Genomic DNA, 23,654 nt, shown 5'->3' with positions numbered 1-23,654 from the left:
GTGTATTGTATAAGTTACAGGTAACCAGGCTTTGCTATAGCTTCCCGGCCTCTCTGAGAGGGGCAGAGGAATCGAACCCGGCTCGGCCGGGCTGGCTGCATGCAAGGCAAATGCCCTACTGCTGTGCTATCGCTCCAGCCCTATAAGTGCAAAGAGTGCTGTAATAATGATAGTAAAATTTGGATTCTGAGTTTTTTGCTAAAAGTAATAGACATTTCCTCTTTCGCTGTGCCAGATCTTGTGCTTCTGGAAACAGAGGTAACAGGACAGCAGCCTTAGGCAGCTCGTGATGGGTGGGGTCTAGGTGGAAGTAGTCAGAGCCTGGATGCTGAGTTCCAGTGTTGGTGATGCTCAGAGAATGACTTCCTGGATGGAGGTCTTGGGCCACATCCCTCGTCTGTGGGGAGCACCCTGCCCCCCGCGGCATGTGTCTTTTGAGGTCAGCTCTTCCAGGAAGTCAGTCTTGTGTAACTTTTTTGCTTTTTTTTTTTTTTTTTTTAAACTACCTCAGCACTTTGTATTCCAACCATGTATTTGCTTACCCTGGTGTCACCTTTTTTTTTTTTTTATTAAAGAAATAAAGCTTGCAGCATAGAATGACATGCACCTTGTTCTAGACAATTTAGCAGAGTTGGAGCCTAGATCTCAACTCAGGCTGTTTGAGCCCTGCTCTCCTCAGAGGCAGTTACTGCATGGTGGCATCTTTGACTGTGTGGCCATGTCAGAAGCATCAGTTGCTGTCTCCATGTGCAACAATGTGAGAAGCTGTAGCCATCAACTATGTAACAATGTGTCATGAATCATCATGAATTGTGTGGGCAAGGCAATTTGAGATGTATTCATCTCTGACTGTATGTGTAGTAACATCAGAAGCATCAGTCATTGGCTGTGTGTGTAACAAGGTGAGAAGCATCAGACACTTGCTATGTGTATAACAGTGTGAGATGCATCAGTTGCTAACTGTGTGTGCAACAACAAGACATTCCTCAGAGCCTGTCTGTGTAACAATGTCAGAAGGTGTCAGTCATGGGCTGTATGGACCACATTATCATAAATATTGTCCAGGTTCTTACCTTTTTCATAATGACTCTCTTCAGAGGCAGTGTCATGCTTCCAGGGACAGATAATCTTTTATGATATTATTTCTCCTTGCTCCCTCCTTTGGGTGTCAAATTGTAGAGGTCACATAAGTGCTTCAGCAACGTGCAGAGCGTAACTTTGTGAGCTATAATTCCACACTCAGATGTCATCCCTGTGGGTCTAAGACTTATCAAGGAGAGACTTAAGGCTGCCCTGATGGGGACCCCAAACCCCGGAGGACTTGTCCACTCAGCGGGAGGGTGGAAGTCTGGAGGGAGGTGCCATCAGGGTGAGTTCCTGCTGGGGCATTTGGAGAACGGTTTCTGATAGTTTTGGCTGGCCCTTCTTGGAGTCCTGGTCATGCACACACATTTCTTCAATTTTGTTCATTGTCATGTGACTGATTTCCTTGGGGTTCCACATCCTCACACAATGTCTTCCTTTCTCTGAACGTCTGTCTCTGGGTCCGCCCAGTTTCCTCTTCTTGGTCTCCTGGGAGGAAGCACCCACTGCCCTCCGGGGTAACCTCACTTTCTCTACTAAAGAACCTCAGCAATAGCTTTATTTCCTATGAGGTCACAGTCTGAAGTATGGGGGAGGGCTGAGGATTTCAGTATGTCTTTCTGGGGGCGACAGTGTAACTCAGGTCCCATCCTTTCTCATTTTCCCTATTAAAACCTCCTCCTGGGGTCCTCAGAAGGGCAGACCAGCACCTGCAGTAGCTGGAGTTGAGTCCAGGAGGAATCCGATGCATCTCTTGTGGTCCAGTTCCTTCAGCACCCCTCTTGGCTTCAGTACCTGTAATATTCTGCTTCATCCTTTCATCTTTATTTCTACCTCTGTCATTTACCGTCAAGGGACAGCCACCCTTTTCCATGACAAGGGAAAAAGGTTTGGTGCTGGCCCCAAACTCTCTCCTGCTCTTCTTCCGTCCAGAGCTCGGTGTCATGCCCTTGCTTGGTATCATCCATGGACTCCAACGGAAGCAGCCGTGCTCACAGAAATTCTGGGCCTGGCGCTGCCTCTCCTCTGACCTCATCCAGGCTCACTTCCCCTTCCTGCAGTTTCCTGGAACTCTGGCTACTTATGGGCATTTGCCTCTCTTTCTGGAATGTTCTAGGGTGGACTTTTCCTGTGTCTGTTCCTGCTTGCCCTGTGGCTGTTAGCTTAAATGTCCTCTCAACTTATGTAGGTAGTTATTATTTCCCGTCTCCCGGTTATAGCATGTTCTCCAGAAGGAAAGGACTTGTTTGCCTTGATTTCCCCATCTAAAGTAGGAATTCATTAAATATTTATGGAATGAATAGTTAATCCTACATGAAGTGCTTTGTGTATAACTATCTTTCTCCCCCTCTGGGAATTTATTTCAGATAAAGAATCCAGTTAGAGGGAGATTGCTGGATGGAGGCCTCCCCGTGTATGTTGGCTCTTAAAATGTGTTGTGAAATTGCTTTGTAGAGAAGGACTATCGGTTTTCATTTCTTAGGCAATTTCTTTTATTCCAAGTGCCAGGGTAAAGGTTTTTGGAATGTGGGGCAGGAAGGGAGGGCATGGACCGGGAGTAGGCAGAGGAGCAGGACAGAGCTGTGGCTCCTGATGGATTGGAACTCTTAGCAACTATGGCATGGGCCAATAACAAATCAATTCAGAAGTCCCCCAACCTCCTCTTCACCTCCTGTTAGCTGGGGAACAACCCAGGCCTTCACGGCTGCATGAACAGGGCACGTAGGGCCCCCCTCATTGCATGAACGTGAATTGCATGAACTGCAAGTGCCTTGGAAGAGAAGAGTAGGATTGAGTTGAGATCTCAGTCTGTTTGGAAAGTTCTGGAAACCTCTCTCAAGAAGTGTGTTTAAATGCATACTAGAAAATTTGGGACATTGTTTTCCAAAAGTGGAAAAAAAAATGAAAGGAGATATTTGCCTTGGGAAAAGAAAGGCCTGAGAGCGAGTTGCAGAGAAACAGGTGGAGGTCTATGGTGCTGGCTGGCCCCAGGCCTGCTCTGTGGTTTGAAAACTCAGCAGCATCATGGGGTCAGTAGGTTACAGTGTCCAGACTGGGCCACTGTAGAATAATATTGGTTTGTCCTTTCTGCCTTGCCACAGGGAGCTTAGGTTTATTGGGTTACTCCCATCACAGTGCTCCCATTATTCTATGTTACTTTTAACCTCTTTCTTTGTGCTCTGCTTCCCCAGCTGGTCAATTACCTTTATCTCCTAATCAGATTGTGTTAACTTGTAAATATTGCTTTTCTCTTCTTTTTATGTCCTTTGCATAGTTAATTCAGAGCAATCTGTGACATATTCGATATGCCAAACACAGTAACAACAAGTCTCACAATGGAGACGTTACTGGGCCCGCTCGAGAAAATCAATGAACAACGGGAGGATACATTGCTACAGTTGTTTTTATATGGACACAGGAAGACAGTTAATGCTATGCTTTTGTAACTTGGGAGTTAATTGACTCTGAATGACGTTCACTCCTGGGCATCTGTTCTCTAGACTTAAGGCTCAGTTGCCCTTAGTTCCTAGCATCCCAAAAGCAGAGTTCCAACGAGGGACTGGATGGACCCAGGGCAAGATATGAGCTATCCTGGCATCGAAATGGGCCAGGCCAAAGTGCCATAATACTTAACTAAAAGTTAAGAGCATGGTCATGAAAAAATTCTGCCATGATCCAAAAAGTAACATCTAGATTAGGACCCTGCTAGGGTTAAGAAAGATTAATCTGGCGTGAGCACTGTAGTCTGAGATCTATATTGAGATGTCCCCAGGAGAGCCACCCTACTTGATTAATGTATCTCTTACTGTGTCCATACAAAAAAACTAATATTAAGAAGTAGAATCACTGTCACTGTCACTGTCCTCCTGTTGTTCATTGATTTGCTCGAGCAGGCCCAGTAACATCTCCATTGTAAGACTTGTTGTTACTGTGTTTGGCATATCGAATACATCACGGGGAGCTTGCCAGGCTTTGCCATGCGGGTGAGATACTCTTGATAGCTTGCTGGGCTCTCCGAGAGGGGCGGAGGAATCGAACCCGGGTTGCTCAGGTTGGCCGCGTGCAAGGCAAGAAGTAAAAATGAAGGCACGTGGGAGAATGGAATAAATGGCAACTGATCACCAACCAGCTTGGCCTTCATTTCCTCCTTTGTCCACCCATGGCATCGGCCGTCCAGGGTGGGGAAGTGGCCTGAGTCCACCAAACACAGGCGGTGAGAGTCGTGGGGTTTCCCTAGTCCCCCGGAAATTACACAGACCACTATGCTGGAGCAGGAGCTTCTGCATCTGGTGTGCTCAGTGGTCCCCTCCACTGAGAGAGAAGGTGACAGGGGATGCTTTTTCGTTTCTGGAGGGATCTCAGGATTCATTGTCAGGGAAATTTAGAAACATTAGATACTTTGGGAAATCTTTTCAAAACCCCCTCTTCCCTCTGCTCCGTTGATGCTGTTGTGATGACCTGGGTGGCAGATATACTTGGTTGTGATTCTAGGGCACTGAATTGTGAACATTGAGTTGTTGTGCATTAGGTTGCGGTGCCAGCCAGGGGGTCACTCTCCTTTAGTTGTGGTGCTCTTGTGCATCTGGCCATGTGGCTGAAGTTGCTCGCAGGGCTGGGGCTGAGAGACAGCAGAGCAGGTGGGTACAGAGAGCACCACTGCCAGGTTTGTGCTTAGACTATGTGGTGGTTCAAATTCATGGTCTCATACACGCAAGGCAGGTGCCACAGACCCTGAGCCATTTCTAGGTGTGCTGTGTGTTTTTGTGAAGAGAGTGCCCACACTGAACTTCAACAGGGACAAAAATCATCGTAGTGTGACTTATGGGGCACGTAGCAAGTCCCAGAGTCATCTTCTCTAATGGGAGAATGCAGAGTTTTCAAAATAGGGAATGTGTTTGTCATGGTTATCGCTATGTCTAGAGTTATTGTTACATTTCCATGAGCTTTTTTTAGTGATGCAGGTTTCAAATTTATTGAAAAAAAATCACCTATATCTTGCTTCAGTCTTTTCACATTGAACTCAACAAGTTGATGTGATGGTGTTTGGAAGTAGACTTGGTAGTGTTTGGATTGATGGGGAACTACTGGGGTTTGATCACTGACTCTGCATCCCTACTAGGCTGGGAAAATCATGACTTTCTGTGTTTTAATCCTCTCTACCCCCACAAAGGGGAGGATAATGATTCTAGGTCCTCATGATTCTTGATATCAATGGCAATGAATGGGGGCACTCTTTCTCACGATCCCTTCCAAATGAACTTCTGGATCCAAATGATTATTTCTAAAGCTCCATCCATGGGAGTCTCGTGGACCTGGTGAGGGTCAGAATGAGGCCTCATGATGCCACCCCGTTTGTCTTCCGTAGGTCACTGTGTCTTTCAGGAGAGCAATCAGGATGGAGTGAGATCCTGGGGAAAGAGTGTATGCTGGGAGGAAGTGGGGTGGAATGGGGAGCGATCTCTGGGGGTAAGCAGAGAGTAACAGAAGTGGGTACTGAAACTCTCCAACCTTCTCAGTTTGCAGGGGAATCTGAGATTGGGGTGTCTTAGGTCGAAAGGGCTCTCATGCTGTCCTCCTTTCTCTCTCTGTTTGCCTGTCTTTGTGTGATTGAAGCTGTGGAGCATAAAAGAACATGTTTTGAAAGCAATGCCAGACTTTAATGATGGGTTTTCTGTTCCTTGGCTCTTCAAGCAAAGGCCATGTTTTTGTAAGATACCACATTTCAATGGGGCTATTCTTTCATCCCGAGCAAACAGTCTTGAGCAGTAGGTTTGGGAGATGGTTCAGTTTATTGCTTCTGGTGTCCGATAACCTGGAAATGAGTGTCTGTCTCCATAATACCCAAGGCCATGTTATTTCAGAAACCAACAGCCCTTAAAAGTGCTCTTTAATAAAGGCAAGTGCCACTAAATTCTAAGAGAAGTGAGGTTTCCAAATACAAACAGCTGTGCATATTGAAAAAAAAAAAGGCAGGGTGGAGAGGTGGAGGAGAGAGAGAAACTTCAACGCCATCGCCAAGAGCCTCCCATTGGAATTTCAGGCATCTTCACAGCCATTTAGGAAGATATCTTCAGCAAAGGCATCTAAGTTAGCTAAAAATACTTGGCAGGATGGGCACCGTGTATCTGCAGGCCAATATTCAATCCATGTCAAGGAATCTAAAAGGTAGATATACCTGCCAAGAAAAGATGAAAATGGAGCATTTGTCTAATGGCTGCAAATAGTAAGTTTGATGGGTTCTGCCAGAATCCAGCCTGCCCAGAAAAAAATCAGCAATCAGAGAGTCACCCGAATCTTCCAGAACCCCTTCTCTTCCTGCAAAGGTTTGTAAATCTCCCATGAATCACGAAGCTGTTGGGAAATCCCAACTAAAGTCAGGAATAATTGGGCCAGAGCAATAGTACAGGGGGTACAATGTTTGCTTTGCACATGGCTGGCTTGACTTCGATCCCTAGAATCCCATATTCTCCTTTGAGCACCGCCAGGAGTAATTACTGAGTGCAGAGTCAGGAGTAACCTTTGAGCATTGCTGGATGTGACCCAAAAAGAAAAAAAAAAGACAGGCATGATATCTGATTCAATGTCTATTTTTTTAAAAAAACAGATAATAAAATACTTGGTTAAGCAATTTCCTTTGGTGTGGGGCACACCCAGTGATGCTCTGGGATTTTCCTTGGCTCTGGGCTCTGGGATCACTCTTAGTGGTGCTCGAGGAACCATATAGGATGTCAGGGATCAAACCAGGGATGGCCTCATTCAAGGCAAGTACTCTACCCACTGTACTATCTCTCTAGCCCCCAAGCATCTCCCTTTTTTTTTAAATCAATGGAACTGGGAACAAATTGACACAGGGAGCAGATATGGCATGAGACTCAGACTCGGTCTCAGACCTACGTGGCAAGTTCTGTGCTACTCTGCAGCTTGCAAGCTGCTCTTCTTTAATGTGAATCTTAAACTCACATTACTGATGCCCCGTGAGAAACATGGAGTGCATTTTAGCATGCAGGACAGTCAGTGTTAGAAGGGAAGATCAGAGCCCAAATCTGGGTGACTTACTTGAAGCTGAAGTTGTGCTTGATCTGGAGGGCTTCCTTGCCCATGATCAGATACTGGCTTTCTATCTCCAGATCAGCATTGGCACAGCTTTTCCTCTTCAGGAAAGTGATTTCGGAGCCTCTTTCCACAGCTGCTTCGCCTTAGAGACACACAGGTGGGTGTATCACATTCAAGTAACCACACTATGATTGACAAATGTAGCAGCCCTTCTGGGCACTGAGTGGAAATTCTTTTTGTTGTTGTTGTTGGTGGTTTTTAGGCCATACCCAGTGATGCACAGGAGTTACTCCTTGCTCTGCACTCATGATTTACTCCTGGCAGTGCTTGGAGAACTCTATAGGATGCCAAGGATGGAATCTGGGTCAGCTGTGTGTGAGGCAAGTACCTTGCCCACTGTACTATCTCACTGTCCACGAGTGAAGATTCTTATTTTTTTTCTTTTTTGGTCACACTCAGCGATGCACAGAGGTTACTTCTGGCTCTGCACTCAGGAATCACCCCTGGAGGTGCTCAGGGGACCATATGGGATGCTGGGAATTGAACCCGGGTCAGCCGCATGCAAGGCAAACGCCATACCCGCATGCTATTGCTCCAGCCCCTCTAAATTCTTATTGAGAGGCTGATGATGATTGGAAAGCAGCAGGGTCCCTATGAGTAAGATCTTAGGGTCTGAATCTAGCGGTTGGGGTTAAATCCCAGCTTTGGCATATCTAGGCGGTGCGGTCCCGGACCAGAATTTTATGCTGTCTATGTAATGACCTATATGAACAATGGTACGATGGTCAAACCTATTGAGCTGTTATGAACTCTCTATATGAAAAGTGCCACATATGGATTTCTTTTGTGTAAGTTCAGGGCTGACTCCTTGTTCTGTACTTAGGGATCACTCCTAGTGGGGCTTGCAAAACTATATGTGGTACTTGGGATGGAAATGGGGTGAGCCCCATGCAAGGCAGGTGCCTAAGCCCCTGTACTAGCCCTCTGGCCGCATGCAGGTGTTTTTTAGTTCCCTCATGGTGCTGATTTCTTTTATGTCTTAGATGCTTTCACATTGGCTCCATCTGTGCTCCTCTCCATCCCTTTAAGAATGACTGGCTCCTGGGGCTGGAGCAATAACACAGTGGGTAGGGTGTTTGCCTTGCACGCGGCTGACCCGGGTTCGATTCCCAGCATCCCATATGGTCCCCCGAGCACTGCCAGGAATGATTCCTGAATGCAAAGCCAGGAGTAACCCCTGAGCATCGCTGGGTGTTACCCAAAAACCAAAAAAAAAAAAAATGGCTAGCTCCTCAAATGGCTATCATGCTGACAGGGTTTTCCCTGTGCTTTCATGTCTGTTTCCTATATGACACATATCATAATTTAAGATAGTCTTTTTTTTTTCTTTAAAAATATTGTCTACTCCACACATGAAAAAATGCTCATCACTAAATCATCAGGGAGATGCAGATCAAAACAACAATGAGATATCATCTCACACCACAGAGACTGGCCCACATCCAAAAGAACAAAAGCAACCAGTGTTGGTGTGGATGTCAGGAGAAAGGGATTCTCCTTCACTGCTGGTGGGAATGCCAACTGGTTCAGCCCTTTCGGAAAACAGTATGGACGCTTCTCAAAAAATTGGAAATTGAGCTCCCATTTGACCCAGCAATACTGCTTCTGAGAATATATCTCAGAGTAAAGTAAAGTAAAGGCCCTCCTGTTGATCATCGATTTGCTCGAGCGGGCCCAGTAACGTCTCCATTGGAGACTTTGTTGTTACTGTGTCTGGCATATCGAATACTCTCGGTAGCTTGCCGGGCTCTCCGAGAGAGGCGGAGGAATCGAACTCGGGTCGGCCATCTTGGCCGCTTGTAAGGCGAACGCCCTACCGCTGTGCTATCGCTCCGTAATCTATATCTCAGAGATGCAAAAAATATAGTAGAAATGACATTTGCACTTATATGTTCATTGCAGCACTGTTTACAGTAGCCAGAATATGGACAAAACTCGAGTGCCTGAGAACAGATGACTGGTTAAAGAAACTTTGGTACATCTACACAATGGAATACTATGCAGCTGTTAGAAAAGATGAAGTCATGAAATTTGCATATAGGTGGATCAACATGCAAAGTATCATGTTAAGTCAAATGAGTCAGAAAGAGAGGGACAGGCATAGAAAGATTGCACTCATTTCTGAAATATAAAGTAACAGAATGGGAGACTAACACCCAAGAATAGTGGAAATAAGTACTTGGAAGATTACTCCACAGCTTAGAAGCCAGCCTCACATGCTGGGAGGAAAGGCAAGAAGGGACCATGAAGTAAAGAGTGCTAAGAGGGCCCACTCAGGATGGGAGATGCAGGCTGAAAGTATACTATAGACTGAACATGATGGCCACTTAATACCTCTAGTTGCAAACCACAACACTCAAAAGGAGAAAGAGAGAGCAAAAGGGAATGCCCTGCCACAGAGGCAGGGTGGGGTGGAGGGGATGGGGGGCGGTGGTGGAAGGGATGCTGGGACCATTGGTGGTGGAAAATGGGCACTGGTGGAGGGATGGGTACTCGATCATTGCACGTCTGAAACGCAAGCATGAAAGTTTGTAAGTCTGTAACTATACCTCACGGCGATTCACTAATAAAAAAATTAAAAAAAATATTGTCTACTCCAGTAGAATTTTTTTTCCTTTTTGGGCTACACCTGATGGTGCTCATGGGTTACTCCTGGCTCTAGGCTCAGGAATTTCTCCTGGTGGTCTATGGGAACCACTTGGGATGCTGGGAATTGAATGAAGTGATCCGAGTACAAGGCAAGTGCCATACTCAGTGTTCTATTGCTTTGGCCCTTCCAGTAGAAAATATTTTATGAACACTAGAACTCAGATGGTCTTAATTGAGTTGTGTCTAATGTATGGTCTGGCACATAATATGTAGTATTTTAAAATAAACATTTAGGGAAAGAAAAAACAAATGAATTCTTACCAGCTTTGTAGATATCCAGGAGGGTTGCACTGTACTTGACAAAAACATTTTCCTCGGATATGGATGTGATTTTGACTTTATAGGCTGGTGAAAAAACAGCAACAAACAATTCATGTTTAAACGTCTCAGTCATGTACACTGTAAGTCAGAGTTTGTTAAGTAAATGAGAAACAAAACATGGCATGCTCTTATATGATACACTGAGGTATTTCTTGTAAGAAGTCTTCACGAATGTTCTCTTTGATTCACTCATTCTTCTTAGAATCTTTAGCCCCTGGCCACCACATAGAACAGGCCAATTAAATCAAAAGCAATATTAGAAGTTATAAATAAACAAAACAAACAAAAAATCTGGGTTAGATGTCCAGTTCTGATTCTAGTCCTGGAGTTAATGGCATCATGCCCATGACGACTCTTTGAAGATTCTGTTCCCGCTCTGCTTGGTCACTGAGGGGCCTTTATCTGTCATTCATAGCAGCCGCAAGGGCCTACTCTTCCCAGTCCAGGTTCCTATAATACCTCCAGTGACTTTGATCTTTGTTGTTCTTAAACAGAATTCTGCTTTCTGACACATCTTTGTTTGGATTGGCATGAGCTAATCCCAATCCTATTTACTCTTTGTTCAGACATCAATGTTGAATCCATGTGTGTTTAAGCTCAGTTTTGGAATGATCTCCTTGGAAGGGAGCCATCCCTTCAAAGTTGCCCAGAAAATATCTCCTCTTTTTTTTTTTTATCAGTGGGGTTGAAGTGAATTACCAAAAAGTTTGGTATATATTTGAAATTCCAGCCAACTAGCTAGACATATAGAGGAATGGAATAAATTCATTGTGGAAAAATCCAAAGTTATGTGAATTAATGATTAAAGTAAATGTTAAAATGCCATGAATTTTAAATGTGTATAAGTCTTTGTGGGAAATGAGTAATGGACCTTCAATGGGTGCAGGCGGAGAGAGGGAACTATTAAAATTTGCTCCTATTCTGTTATTTCAGTATCAAACTGTACTCTCCAGAAAACAACAAAACAGTTGTCTTTTTTTGAAAGTAGTAAAATAAGTCCAGATGCATTATTAGTAATGCTAAAATAGGCTTCTGATATGTAAGAATTAGAGTAGTTCTAGTATGAGGGAAAGAAATCATGTAGAAACATTTCATTAAATCAACAAAATAGAGGCAAGAAAGCTATTACTAGGGCACTTGCATCCAGCCAACCCAGGTTTGATCCCTGGCACTAAAAATAGTCCTCAAATCCTCCAGGAGTGATCTCTGAGCACAGAGCCAGGAGTAAGCCTTGAGCACAGCCAAGTGTGACTCATAAAACTCCCCCCAAATAAATAAACAACAAAGTCTTTTTGTCAGAGTGCAACACATTTAAAAAAAACTTCAGAGCATCTTGGATGAGTTTAACAAATTCTCAGTGGTTGTTGTTGTTTTTTTGTTTGTTTTGTTCTTCTTTTGAATAGATCATACCTGGCAGTGCTCAGTGGTCCCTTCTGGTCATCAGGAGGACTACACCAGGTCAACCACATGAATAGAAAACAAAATAACCTTTGTACCATCTCTCTGGCTCCCAAAAGCTCAGCTTGAAAGATATAGAAAATTAGTGGGGCCTAAAATATGACTTAGTGACTTAAAAGCTTTTTCCGGGCAAGCATGAGGTTGAGAGCTCAAGCTGTGGTGTCAAGATAATTCTTACAGCTCTGTTGCTTGCGGTCTCTGGAGAGAAGGGCCCAGAAGATGGTTCAGTGGTTTCAGCACTGGGCAAGTGTGAGTCCACGAGCTTAATCCCATGTGCTTTGATACCTCCACATGCACTGAGGCAATTTAGAAAACCCCACTGTCTGGAGTTTCCCAGTGAGGGTAAAGAGAAAAATGAACTGAAGAAAGAAAGACTATAAATCGTATAAAATAAATTCTGGTGTCTGTATTTCCTTAAGGAGAATTCAGTGTAATATAATGGAAACTATGCTGGAGACCCAGATGCATCCAAGCTCTGCTTACTTAGTTCCTGCGGAATCTTGAACAAAGCATTTAATATCTCTAAGCCCAACTCATTTGACTGGTATAAAGGGTATAACCCTATTATTTAGAAAGAGATTCATAGGTCTCCAATGAGAAATGGTATATGGAAGCAGCTAGTAAATAGAGTACAGACTCAACTGTACTCATTATTTATAGAGAACAACCAACTGTTTTTTTGTTTGTTTGTTTGTTTTGTATTTGGGCCACACCTGGTGATGATCAGAAATGACTCTGGCTCTGTGTTCAGGGGACCATATGGGATACCAGGGATTGAACCCGCGTCAGCTAGGTGCAAGGAAAACGCCCTACCCACTGTACTATCTTTCTGGTCCGAGAACAAAACTATTTTCTAAGGAAATATTTGAGACAGTTTACTTGTATGTTCTCTATCTAAAATAAAACACGAATACACATCTACAGTTATGGACAAAAAATAAAGGAGTTAATTCTCAGAGGGTCTTGAGAAAAAAAATTGTATCTTCACTTGGGTCCTTGATTTGTTCTGAGTTCTGGACACCTTGAAGTGTGCCCTTCATTGGAAATGGAAAGAGTCTCAAACATGGATTGTAAAATTCTGCACCCATTAAAACTAGTTCAGTCTTAGTATTTTGACTCTATCTTTGAGGACATTAGGGGGGAAATCCAGTTTCCTGAAATTATCTTTATGACTGCTCAGCTCAATCAACTGGAAGAATCTTATCCTTGCGTGGCCTCAAAGGTTTTCTTTAAATATGTTTTAGCATATTTGATGAGCATCTTGGTTCAAGGGGGTATTTTGGAGCGAGTCTTTTATTTTTTGACATTCAAACTGTTTTTATTTTTTCTTTATGTGTGTGTGTGTGTTCCATACCCGGCAGTGCTGAGCATACTCCTGACTACCCTCAGTTTCACTTTTTTTTTTAATGTAGGAGTACTGCTATTTATTCAGCCACTGATTAGGCTGATTGAATAGGGCATGAACTCCACCTTACTTTATTTTTTTCATTTTTTATAATTTTATTTATTGAATCACTGAGAGCAGTTACAAAGCTTTTGGGTTTAAGTTTCACTCATCCAATGAAACACCCGTACCTTCATCAGTTCCCATTCTTCACCACGAAAAAACCCAGTATACCTCCATCCCACACCCTCTCCCTACCTGTGGGGCAGATGATTTCCACATTAATCTCTCTCTACTTTGATTACATTCAATATTTTGACACCAGACCCACCATTATTATTTGGGATTTTACCCCAACACTCAGATCTGAGGAAAGGGCAACAGTAGACAAGTTGTTTTCTATTGCTGGTTATGAATAACATATGATGTCACACGGCTGCAGTAGTGGCTGTGAGACTTTGAAATTCTGAAATTTTAACAATTAAATCTGGAGGGATTTCTACCACAACCTGCTGGGTTCCAAAATTTGTTCCTGAGTCTCTGGGATCATGGCCATTAAGCAGCTTGATCAGGAGCCAGAGAGGCAGTTTGTGGGCGGTGACTCGGGGTTTTGTTGGGGCAGGGAGGAAATGGCCGGCTCCACCCCCATCCTGTGAGGTCCCATGTGTCTCATCACTGTGGGCCCAAACCTGAATGTCCAATGGCCTCTGGAGGATGGCGGCCACTGAGCCGCCTAGGGGGAGCAGGTGGAGGGACAGCATCCTTTCCCGCACTGGGGTGGCCCGGCAACAGTAACCTACTGTGGGGTCCGGACGCATTTCTGCCAAAAGCCATTGGGTTCCGAGATTTGTTTCTGAGTCTCTGGGATCATGGCCATTAAGCAGCTTGATCAGCAACCAGAGAGGCCATGTCTCCAATTATATAGCTAAGCCAGAGGTGGTTTGTGGGTGTGTCTCCCACATACCTAACTTTTGGCCGTTTACTTTCTTGGTAAACTTTGCCCCAAGTTTTTGGGGTCTGGCCAAAAGCACAGCAGCAATTTTGGGGTATGTGGAAGTCTGAAGGCGACATCAGGCTGCTGATGCACTTGCCTCATAGGTAAGTGCTGGTGGCACCTAAGCAGATTGACCTGCTGGTGGCACCATACCCCCGTAGTCTTTTTTTTTTTTGACTCAGTGTGCATGTTATTCCCGTCATTTATTAAGAAGGAAAATCACACTTATTTGCTGAAGGATAGATAAGTTTGCATGTTAAAAAGTCAAAGTGAAAGTCAATATTTTCTTTCAAAAGAACACACTAAATACGGTATCCATATAATCATTATGTAACATGGTTGCTCTTCTAAACATCGCATATTCATAACATTTCCCATTTAATGGATGTGTATATTACACTTACCATATGCAGTCTCTGGTTTACAAGCAGCTTCTTTTCTAGTACCTGCAGAGATGGTCAGATCCAATTTTTCCTGCATTTGTCCACAGTCAGCTGGGTTTCGTAAAAAAAAATATTAGGTTCATGTAAAGATAGACATTCTCTCTGGGAGTAAATACTTTCTTAAGAGCCCTAAGTCCATCCAATATAATTTTATAAATACAGGTGACATTAAGACTTTTCTTTAAAGAAACTATATATGAAATAAGATATATGAATATATGAACAACTTTGTAACTGTGTATCTCACTATGATTAAAGTTAAAAAATAGAAAAATTTTTAAAGAATTATAAAAAGAAACTATGAAATAAAACAAAACACAATAAACCAACCCAAATGTTAGAACTAAGACTTGTTCTTAGGGTGGTTAGTAACTCCACATTTAACTCCTTGTAAATATAAATGCTTCTAAGCTAAATGCCATGAATAGAGTAATGGATAAAGAAGACAAGGCAATTGAACTCAATGGATTTAATATCACGATCACGATCATCCTGTTGTTCATCGATTTCCTCGAGCAGGCACCAGCAACGTCTCCTTCTTCCTAGCCCTGAGCTTTTAAAAGAGCCATTTCAATGCTCTTTCAGGATTAGGAGAATGAGACCCATCATTGTTACTGGTATTTGGCATATTGAATACGACACGGGAAGTTTGCAAGACTCTGCTGTGCAGGCAGGATACTTTTGGATTTAATATAAGTTGTAAAAATAATGACATTTTGTCATTTTTGGCAAAATAGAAGTACCCTGGAGGCACAATAATACTAAGTGAAAAAAAATCATGAAAATATCATATTATTTCACTCATGTGAAAGACGAATTTAAATGAAAACAACCATGTGTTTCCGTAATTCCACTTCTCAGTTCCTTTGGAACTAATAAAGAGATATATGGATACATATGTATGTATATACACACATACACACAGGTGAATTCAATATTCACTAATGAATGAAGATTGGTGTATTTATGCAGTGAAATACTATTCAGCCAAAAGAAAGGAGGAAACTGCCATTTGAAACAAGTTGGATGGACTTGAGGGCATTAGGACAAGTGAGAAATTAGAGGAGAAAGGTAAACACTGTATGATGGTATTTATACATGGAACCTAAGTCATAGAGAAAGTAAAGTGATGAACAATAGGAAGTTGAGGAAATGGGGAGCTTTTGGTCAAAGAGTTCAAACTTCAGCTACAAAATTCAGAAGTATGAGGATATAATGCATAGCTGGGGGATTCTAGTTAATAATACTGTGCCAGATACTCAAATGCTGCCAAGAGAGTAGGGTTTTAATGTTCTCAGCATAAAGAAGAAGTAACTGCTACATGATGAAGGTGTTTGTTAACGCTATTGAGAAAATCTTTTTACAGTCTATGAATATGTCAAATTATCACTGTTGTAACACCTTACATTGTACAATGTCCTGTATCAATTACATTTTAATAGAGCTGGAGATTAGGAATAAAGAAGAATTAGCATCCAGTTCCTGATTTTGTTCTCTTCTTTTTCTTTATTTTTTAAAAAAACAACGAATTACAGTGGATTATAGCAGTTTCCATATTATTGCTTTATACTTGCAGTGCTACTTTGATTTTTAAAATAAATTTTATTTTTATAAGTCTGTTCACAATAATTTATTACGTTCAATATCCCAGCACCAATCCCACCACCATTACACCTTACTCACCACCATTATTTAGAATTTTTCCAGCCACCATCCAAGCCTGCCCCTATAGCAGGACTTAAATAATTTATTTGGTATTGCTTATTATGCATAATTCTCTAAAAATTATCAAAAAAGCTTTCTTTAGAGGAACGTGCACGAAGATTTCTGTGTCTCACCCTGGAGCCACTGAATTCTTGTATAAAACATTTTTAATGTTACCGGTTGAGCTTTGTGTGCTAAAATTTTTTTTGAGATTGGTTGCTTTCTACCTCACATCCTATCCAATGTGTGCTACTTATTTACATCAGTGGTATTAGAGTATGAGATATTGCATGGCCATAGATGCTCCACAAATGCAGCTGCGCGCTCCAGGAATTCTAAAATTTTAAATAAGGTGATGCAACTTGAATTAAGTTTTTTATTTTATTTTTTTTTTCTTTTTGGGTCACACCCGGCAATGCACTCAGAATTGCTCCTGACGGTGCTTGGGGGACTGTATGGGATGCTGGGAATTGAACCCAGGTTGGCCACATGCAAGGCGAACACCCTACCTGCTGTGCTGTCGTTCTAGCCCCTTGAATTAAATTTTTAACTTGATAGTGACTTTCAGACCTGAGGCATCTCTGCAGCTTGTTGATCTCTTCCAAGATTTATTTGTGAGTCTTTGGATCATGGCCAGTGAATTAATTTATATGGCTGTTAATGAGCTTATATGGTGCCAGGGGCAGTTTGTGGACATCACTGCCAAGCTCCTGGAAAAACAGGGAGATGGGAGGAGATCTCTCATCCCCAATTCTGTGAGACCCTGGATATTTTGGTCACAAAACCTGCATACCTGAGTTTTTCAGCCGCTTCATTCATGAACGAGGCTCTTGTGAGCCTGTGGAGATAGTTCGTGAGCATGGCAGCAATTGGAATCTAGAGGTTTTTGGCTGCCATGGCTCTGTTAGAGTGGGTGGGGGGACTCACCCGCCCCCCTCCAGGGTGAGTATATATGAGGTTCAGCCTGGTGTGGTGTCTGGAGGCATCTCTGCAGCTTGTTGATCTCTTCCAAGTTTATTTGTGAGTCTCTGGATCACGGCCAGTTGATGAGCTTATATTTCATTGCTACTTTCTTCTGTAGGTTGTGGTCCCATTATACTAAAAGACCCACTTCATTCTAGACCTCCACCATATCAAGAGGCTCAGCTCCATATCTCCTGAACCTTTGCTTGCTCCCCTACCCCTCCAGGTGAGATTAATCTTTTGGCTGACATCTTTGAAGTTTTGGATGAGAGTGGATTTCCCATTCTTCTGGCTAAGTCCTGCCAGCATCCATACCATACATTCACCATATCAATAGACCAGTGCCATATCACCTGAACCATGCCACAACTCTACTCATCAAATCTTGCACTGCTCACAATTATCCTTCCTATCCTTGGGTGAAGACCAACAGGGACAGAAAAGAGCAACTCTTCCTCCCTCCCTCCCTCCCTCCCTCCCTCCCTCCCTCTCTCTCTTCCTTTTGCATACCAGGCAACGCTCAGGGCTTACTCCTCACTCTACACTCAGGAATTACTCCTGATAGTGCTCAGGGGGCCTCAACCTGTGTTGGCCATGTGCAAAGTAAGCACCCTACTCACTATATTCTCTCTCCATGAATTCTCCTGTATTCTCTTGACATTAGTTATTTTCTAAAGAAGCATTAAGAAGCTTCTTTAAAAGATAAGACAATAATCTCAATACTTTGCCATTTAATATAATATTCACTCATTGCTTATGTGGTTTTCCTTTATGGAGCAAGAATGACTTGTTTATCTTAAATCTAGGGATTGCCTAAATCTTAGGGATTTTATGCTTTTCAATAATGAATTAATGTTTTGTTTATGTTTAATGTTTTATGTCAGATCAGGTGTTTTATTTTTTAAAACATCCATGAGATTTTTATTACAATCTTTTATTTATAAATGCCGATACTTAAGCAGTATCTATGATAGTTTGTTAACATGAAACCAATACTTTTTTCTTAGGACAAAATACATTTTTATAGTGTTGTAGATTTTTCAGATTTTCTGCTTAAAATTTGCTTAATTTGTACAATGTTTCAGGCACAGGTCTCGCAACACTGTATGACTGAAACCCAATTATGAACAACTTTGTAAATGTGTATATCATGGTGATTCAATAAAAAAGTTAAAAATTAAAAATTTAAAAAATAAAAAATTTACTAATTATCCCCATTTACTAAATTTTACATTTGTAGCATTTATCTATTTCATTTATTTTAAAAATGTGTCAGCACAGAATTAGTCATACTATTTATATGCCTGTAAAAAAGAGAGATTTATCCTTTTGGAAAAAAGTTACCAACTTATAGTCTTCAATTCTGCGGACTTTTAGAAGTTTAGTTTAGTTTAGTTCAGTTCATCTATGTGTTTGTAGGTGTTACCACCTCCACAATAAATTAAAAAAATCTCTAATATGGGATAAAAAAATGTAACAAGTGAATAACTGGTCAAAGCATCAGTGTGAATTCAAGTGTGCGACGTGTCAACACATCAGAATTGGAGATTTTGTCTATCGAATGTGTTAACTCGGGAGGGGAGATGGTAGGTGTCCTTGGGATACTGGTGAAAGGAAGTGGGCTCTCTGGTGTGTGTTGGAATGATGGATGCATAAAAATATCGTAAGTCCCAGTGGTGCAATAAAAATGGTTAAAGTTACAAAAACAGAACAACTCAGGCAGAAGGTAAGAATTTCACATCACATTACTCCTATGATGTTAAATGGCGTTTCTCTGCCTCTGTAGAAATGACCTTAATGTTCAGGTGTTGTGAAGAAGTAGCTTTATAGCATTCAAGGAATCATTCCTTAGCCATCTGCGATTAAATGACACATTTTCAAACAGCTAAGCCCTGGTTAAGCCCTGATGACGAGTGTTGCTTTGTGCTGAAAGTAGAGAAAGGACTAAACATGATGGCCTCTCACTATCTGTACTGCAAACCTTAATGCCCACAAGTAAAGAGAAAGAAGAATATTGTATGCCATAGAGGCAGGGGGAGGGGTGGGATGGTAGGGCGGGAGGGATACTTGGGGACATTGGTGGCGGAAAATGTACACTGGCAGAGGGATGGGTGTTCCATCATTGCATGACTGAAACTCAAAAATGAAAGCTTTGTAACTGTTTCGCACAGTGATTCAATTGAAAAGCAAATTAAAAAAAAAATAAGCAGGCTCACAGCCCAAATGGGCTGAATGCTTACCTTCTACACACTTGCACGCTGTTCCTTCACAGACTTTCTGAAGTTTGGTGTGGGTTATGCTATAAAACATGGTGCATCGTTTATCTGTGGGGTGAAAACGTGGTTAGAAGTGAATGGATCAATGTACAACACATTTATCAGTCAGTGAGTCCACTTTTTTTTTTTGTATGTGTGTGTTGGGGGCATACCTGGTGGTGCCGAGTGCTTAATCCTGACTCTGTGCTTAGAGGATATCTGTGTTGCTGAGGTTCAAATCCATGATGGGAGCATGCAGGGCAGCAAGTGCCTTACCTACCTGTACTATCCCTCTGGCCCTCTCTGATGGGGACTTGGAGAAAGACCTACTCTCCTTCTGCTCCCACCTTTAATAGCTCAGGGAGGTGAGAGTATCAATAACCTGCCCTGGCAGGGGTTTATCCACCTTTCCAATATTCTCTTCTTATTAACTTAGTCATGTGCTTGAAATTCTGCCCAATATCTGTTTCATAGAATAAAAATATTTGGTGCTTCTGAAAATGCGAGGAAATACATTATATGATGAACCTGAAAGAATTAAAATTATTTAGCCTGGGGAAGAAAAGTCTGTTGATATGTAGATACCTAAATGTCTTGCAGATTTGATCAAAACTAAACAATCTTCTGTTCTCTTATATATATTCTCAATCCATCTCGGAGAGCCCGGCAAGCTACCAAGAGTATCCCGCCCACACAGCAGAGCCTGACAAGCTCCCTGACACGTATTAGATATGCCAAAAACAGTAACAGTAATGGGTCTCATTCCCCTGACCCTGAAAGAACCTCCAATATGGCACCGTTGGGAAGGACGAGTAAGGAGAGACTGCTAAAATCTCAGGGCTGGGACGAATGGAGATGTTACTGGTGCCTGCTTGAACAAATCGATGAACAAGGGGATGACAGTGATACAGTGAAACAATCTACATATATGATATATATGTATATATCTGTCACTGTCCTCCCGTTGTTCATCGATTTGCTCGAGCAGGCCCAGTAACGTCTCCATTGGAGACTTTGTTGTTACTGTGTTTGGCATATCGAATACATCACAGATAGCAGGCGGGTGAGATACTCTCGGTAACTTGCCGGGCTCTCCGAGAGGGGCGGAGGAATTGAACTCGGGTCAGCCATGTTGGCTGTGTGCAAGGCAAATGCCCTACCACTGTGCTATCGCTCCACATATATATATATATATATATATATATATATATATGGTAGATATTTTATTTGTGATATTAGAAGATATGCCAAACACAGTAACAACAAAGTCTCCAATGGAGACGTTACTGGGCCTGCTCGAGCAAATCGATGAACAACGGGAGACCATGACTGATTAGAAGATAAATTGAATGGGTGTCAAGAGTCTGCCACTTAAAAGTTTTTGTAATAAGTAGCCATGTTCAAAGGAAAGTAGTTTCTTTTGCCAACTGAGGAGATCTTCATTTCACTTCCTCATCAGTGGCTGAATGATCAACCAGGGGGTCATTCTTTTTTTTTTTTTGTCGTGGGGTCTTTCTTTAACAAACTTTCATCAATTACACACTAGGGACATTAAAATATGAAAATGGAAGCATTCTGTCTGGGACTGATGAGAAATACATACAAATGAGTAATTGGAACATGATAACTGTTCTAATAGAGCTGCCATAAAATGTGATGAGAAGAGGGTTGAAGCATAAATGAATTTTGGAAGAGTAAAGAAAAACTCAGTGGGCTTCTCTATGAAAGGAGAGAAGTGACCACTGAAAATGAACAACAGAGACAGAGCTGAGGCAAATAAATTTAATACTGGGAGCAATTTAATCCAGTTACTTAAAAATAAATAAACGATAACCAGTAAGATGAAATAATTTGTTCAAAAAGTCTTACAATTGCCTGCATGAAATCTTGAGAGAGTCAATATATAAAATTTCCAGGCCATGAGTGAATCTCTTAGGGTTCTGTAATGAATACAAATGAAAGAAGGTGGGGCAAGACAAGAATAGTTGAGATAAGTACCAGGAGGTCTGCTCCATGGCTTGGAAGTTGGCAGCACATGCTGGGGGAAAAGGCAGCTCAGATAGAGAAGGGAATACCAAATAAAGGATGTTTGGAAGACTCGCTCAAGATGCGAAATGCGTGCTGAAAGTAGACCTTAGATCGAACACGATGGCCACTCAATACCTCTGTTGCAAACTACAACACCCTAAAGGAAAGAGAGAGCAAAAGAGAATGCCCTGCCACAGAGGCAGAGTGGGGTGGGGGGATGGAGGTTGGGGGGGAGTGGGAGGGCTACTGGGATCATTGGTGGTGGAGAGTGGGCACTGGTGGAGGGATGGGTACTCGATTATTGTATAACTGAAACCCAAGCATGAAAGTTTGTAAGTCTACAACTGTACCTCATGGTGTTTCACTAATAAAAAAAAAAAAGAAATAAAAAAAAGAAGGTGGGGCAAGAATGATAGTACAGTGGGTAGGGCATTTGCCTTGCATGAGACCAGCCCGGGTTTGATCCTCAGCATCCCATTTGGTCCCCCAAGCACCTCCAGGAGTAATTCCTGAGTGCAGAGCTAGGAGTAACCCCTGAGCATTGCTAAGTGTGACCCCAAAAGCAAAAACCAAACAAACAAAAAACAAAGGAAGGTTAATGTAGAGGGGATTACCTGGCCTGTGGTACTCATACACAGTGAATGTAGCAGGACTCAGAAAGCCAACTTCAAAAAGTTCAAATACCCGGAATCGAACACAGAAGAAATCTTTGGAGGGAATCTGTTGAACAAATTCAAGACTCAAGTTAATGGGAGAGAAGAGGCATATAGTAAACCATCGAGTCTGTAAATTTTGACCAGCAGTAGTAAAGAAATTACCATTGGAGGTGGTGCTTACCGAATCCAGTTGCAGAATAACATGACCATCTTGGATTTGGTAATCATTTGCTAGTTGGTCCACCTTTTGCACAAGCTTAAGAAGGAAAGAAAAAAAAGCTTGGATTTAATTTCATGGTCTTTTTTGTTTAAATGCTTCTGTTTAATGATGGGATGTTAGATCACTGGAATATAATTTTATGAATTTTCTATTCAAAGATGTTAAAGAGCAGCTCTTCCTCTTGGTAAGTCCTGAACCATGTTATCAAATTGGTTCATATTTTCTGAATTGTGAATGTATGTATTGTTTCCCCACTTCATTTTTAAAAATCATAGCACTGCACTGTAGCACTGTCCTCCCATTATTCATCCATTTCCTCGAGCAGGCACCAGTAACGTCTCCATTGTGAGACTTTTTACTGTGTTTGGCATATCGAATATGCCACGGGGAGCTTGCCAGGCTCTGTTATGCGGGCAGGATAGTCTCGGTAGCTTGCCGGACTCTCTGAGAGAGAGGGAGGAATCGAAAAATCATAACCTATATAAATTTTCAGTTTGAAAGGATGATTTCAGGCACATGGATGACAGTGACACATCAGAAGGAAAGGAGATAGCTTTGTTTTAACTAAGTATAGAAAACAAATATTTAGGATAATATTTAAAATGAAATATTTACATCTTTTAAGTCATCTGTGTTTGCACTGATTCCAGTAGGCAATGAGATATCCATCACTGCGTGGGAGGATCCGGAGGATGATTCTCCCTGGCTGGGCTTGTAGCTAGAATAAGTCAGAATTAGAAGATGGAATACACAAGTGGGCTTTTAAACAAAAGATCCTATTTATTAGTAGTAGATCAGTCAGGTTGATGTTGGTGGTGATGGGAAGGGCCTGGTAATGAGTTCTTGAGAAGCAATAAAACCAAGATGGAACTTGAAGAAGTTACTTTGTCACTAGCCCTCAAGTAGCTAAGAGTGTTATGACTGGACCATTTTGTGGACACAGAAATAAAGGCTTGATAAGAATCTAACTGGCCCAAGTGCTGGCTCAGATGAAGCTTGGACCCTTGCAGGAGAGGGGAAACTACAACACAAATAAAGATCTGTGATGAGGACATGAAAGAAGATCACCAAAAGTCAAAGTTCTTCCTCTGTGGCAATACTTGGATTAACTTTTCAGTCCAAAGGAAACCCTAGGCCAAGGCAATATGAAGAAGGTGTTATTCTTTCTTTCTTTTCTCATTATCTATCTCTAAATAAAACTGTTTTGCTTCACTATTTGTCTCCTCCTGAAATTCTTTTCTACGAGGGAAAGGTGATGACCTAGAAAGCTTGGGGAAAACTGAAGACAGACTTGCCTTCCTTGCATCATGGCTCCATGAGGATTAGGGTGGCGGGAAGCATCTCCCACGCCTTGCAAAACAAGTGGATTTCAGCTGCAGCCT

At 42.1% G+C, this 23,654-nt stretch overlaps 1 protein-coding gene across 1 annotated transcript in view; it reads right to left on the bottom strand.

The window, feature by feature from the left end:
- Nucleotides 1–5,954: 5,954 nt before the first annotated feature.
- LOC130045816 (complement C5-like) overlaps nt 5,955–23,654 on the bottom strand; it is a 106,977-nt gene continuing 89,277 nt past the window's right edge. The window contains exons 34-41 of the mRNA XM_056138699.1: nt 22,888–22,990; nt 22,234–22,308; nt 22,011–22,116; nt 19,354–19,437; nt 14,408–14,497; nt 10,108–10,191; nt 7,141–7,279; nt 5,955–6,259 (exon numbers count right to left, since the gene is read on the bottom strand). Of these exons, the coding sequence (XP_055994674.1) occupies nt 6,121–6,259; nt 7,141–7,279; nt 10,108–10,191; nt 14,408–14,497; nt 19,354–19,437; nt 22,011–22,116; nt 22,234–22,308; nt 22,888–22,990 (820 nt within the window). The 3' untranslated portion in view covers nt 5,955–6,120. The remainder of the gene's footprint in view (nt 6,260–7,140; nt 7,280–10,107; nt 10,192–14,407; nt 14,498–19,353; nt 19,438–22,010; nt 22,117–22,233; nt 22,309–22,887; nt 22,991–23,654) is intronic.

Source organism: Sorex fumeus, unplaced genomic scaffold, assembly GCF_029834395.1.
Source record: "Sorex fumeus unplaced genomic scaffold, SorFum_2.1 ptg000129l, whole genome shotgun sequence".
In the NCBI taxonomy this organism is placed as follows: Eukaryota; Metazoa; Chordata; class Mammalia; order Eulipotyphla; family Soricidae; genus Sorex; species Sorex fumeus.
This window is presented reverse-complemented; position numbering and strand designations above follow the sequence as displayed.